The sequence below is a fragment of the Ictalurus punctatus genome, chromosome 19, assembly GCF_001660625.3.
Source record: "Ictalurus punctatus breed USDA103 chromosome 19, Coco_2.0, whole genome shotgun sequence".
NCBI classification, from domain to species: domain Eukaryota; kingdom Metazoa; phylum Chordata; class Actinopteri; order Siluriformes; family Ictaluridae; genus Ictalurus; species Ictalurus punctatus.
The window spans coordinates 26,275,682-26,278,181 of NC_030434.2; the positions used below are offsets into that span (position 1 = coordinate 26,275,682).

Sequence of the window (2,500 nt, forward strand, 5' to 3'; positions counted from 1 at the left end):
GTGATGGTGAATGTCGGTGTGTGTGATGGTGAATGTCGGCGTGTGATGGTGAGTGTCGGCGTGTGATGGTGAGTGTCGGCGTGTGACGGTGAATGTCGGCGTGTGACGGTGAATGTGGGCGTGTGACGGTGAATGTGGGCGTGTGACGGTGAATGTGGGCGTGTGATGGTGAATGTCGGCGTGTGACGGTGAGTGTCGGCGTGTGACGGTGAATGTGGGCGTGTGATGGTGAATGTGGGCGTGTGACGGTGAATGTGGGCGTGTGATGGTGAATGTAGGCGTGTGATGGTGAATGTGGGCGTGTGATGGTGAATGTGGGCGTGTGACGGTGAATGTGGGCGTGTGACGGTGAATGTGGGCGTGTGACGGAGAATGTCGGCGTGTGACGGTGAATGTGGGCGTGTGACGGTGAGTGTCGGCGTGTGATGGTGAGTGTCGGCGTGTGATGGTGAATGTAGGCGTGTGATGGTGAATGTGGGCGTGTGATGGTGAATGTCGGCGTGTGATGGTGAGTGTCGGCGTGTGATGGTGAATGTGGGCGTGTGATGGTGAATGTGGGCGTGTGACGGTGAATGTGGGCGTGTGACGGTGAATGTCGGCGTGTGACGGTGAATGTCGGCGTGTGACGGTGAATGTCGGCGTGTGACGGTGAATGTGGGCGTGTGACGGTGAATGTGGGCGTGTGACGGTGAATGTGGGCGTGTGACGGTGAATGTGGGCGTGTGACGGTGAATGTGGGCGTGTGACGGTGAATGTGGGCGTGTGATGGAGAATGTGGGCGTGTGATGGTGAGTGTCGGCGTGTGATGGTGAATGTGGGCGTGTGATGGTGAGTGTCGGCGTGTGACGGTGAATGTCGGCGTGTGACGGTGAATGTGGGCGTGTGACGGTGAATGTGGGCGTGTGACGGTGAATGTGGGCGTGTGACGGTGAATGTGGGCGTGTGACGGTGAATGTGGGCGTGTGACGGTGAATGTCGGCGTGTGTGATGGTGAATGTCGGCGTGTGTGATGGTGAATGTGGGCGTGTGATGGTGAATGTCGGCGTGTGACGGTGAATGTGGGCGTGTGATGGTGAATGTGGGCGTGTGATGGAGAATGTGGGCGTGTGACGGTGAATGTCGGCATGTGACGGTGAATGTGGGCGTGTGATGGTGAATGTCGGTGTGTGACGGTGAATGTGGGCGTGTGACGGTGAATGTGGGCGTGTGATGGAGAATGTGGGCGTGTGATGGTGAATGTGGGCGTGTGATGGTGAATGTGGGCGTGTGATGGAGAATGTGGGCGTGTGATGGTGAATGTCGGTGTTCGATGGTGAATGTCGGTGTTTGTGTTTTTAATTTTTAAATGTTAAAAGTGTGTATTATAAAATGTCCATGGTATGTATTAAGTTGAAAGAATGCTGTATTCTTACTTCCTCTTTCTCGGCGCTCTGGAGATCCCGCCACTCCTCGGTCACATGACTGAAGTCCACCTTGTTCATTGGCACTTTAACGTCTCCGATGGCATCGTGTTTGGAGAAACGGTCAAAATCGTACACCGTCATCACCAGCGTCTTTCCTCCCAGCTCTGTGTACGGAACCTGACGGGACAACGGGACAAATATTAAAACTCCTGTCGTTCATGTAAACCTGATAGAGCCGGCGTTCCCAGGTTCCTCCAGATGTTCAGAGTTCTCCTGACAGAGGTTAGACATAGGAGGCAGAGGAGGAGAAAACTGAACTGCACTCTTATCCCCTTTTCACTTCAGATTCACTTCAGGAGTATTTCAGTTCATCTGCTCTCTCCAGGTGATTCTTATTGATGATGTTTATTAGAGAATTTTTCAGAAGTGCATGTGGTTTCATGTAGAAATACATTATATAAATATATATTATATATATTAAGTAAAATATAAATATAATATAAATATAATATATAAATATATATTATAATATTAAGTAAAATGCACTTATCACACGTTTCGTGATTCACGTTACGTGACTGAACGTCACGTAAAAGAAGACGGCTGTAATGCCATATCTTCGGTGAACGGAGGCGAGACCGATCAGACAGCGTTTACACGAAAATACACACGTGGAAATACTCGCGTCTTATTGGCTGACGGTCTCTCGGATCTGCTGAACGCTAGCTCGCAGTCAGCGTGAGGAAAAAATGCATATACGCTGATTTTATTTATTTTAAAGCAGTAAAGGAGTTGAAACTGAAACAGAAACGTCCTCTGATGCCGAGCAGGAGAACGAGGCGTGTGAACGTCTGTACGAGTTGCAGTTCACGTGAACATGACGTGAGCAGAGCAGAAGGAAAGGTAATGAACTCTACATGACTCTGTAGCAGCTAAACCCATACAGTGATAGCTTAGCCGTGTCTCCTCTTGACTAGCGAGACCAAACTAGCCTAGTTAGAGACGTTAGATACTTTATCGCTCTGGTCGTCCTGCACACAGCGACACCCCCGAGTCAGGTTCTATTATAAATGTAGCTTTTTCTGATCATGTCATAC

At 50.0% G+C, this 2,500-nt stretch overlaps 1 protein-coding gene across 3 annotated transcripts in view; it reads right to left on the reverse strand.

Moving 5' to 3' along the window:
- The window catches only part of syt1a (synaptotagmin Ia), a 165,049-nt gene that overhangs the window by 19,945 nt on the left and 142,604 nt on the right, over positions 1 to 2,500 (reverse strand). For all 3 annotated transcript variants that reach the window (XM_047162342.2, XM_053688490.1, XM_017493772.3), the window contains one exon: positions 1,413 to 1,580. In XM_047162342.2, coding sequence (XP_047018298.1) covers positions 1,413 to 1,580 — 168 coding nt within the window. The remainder of the gene's footprint in view (positions 1 to 1,412; positions 1,581 to 2,500) is intronic.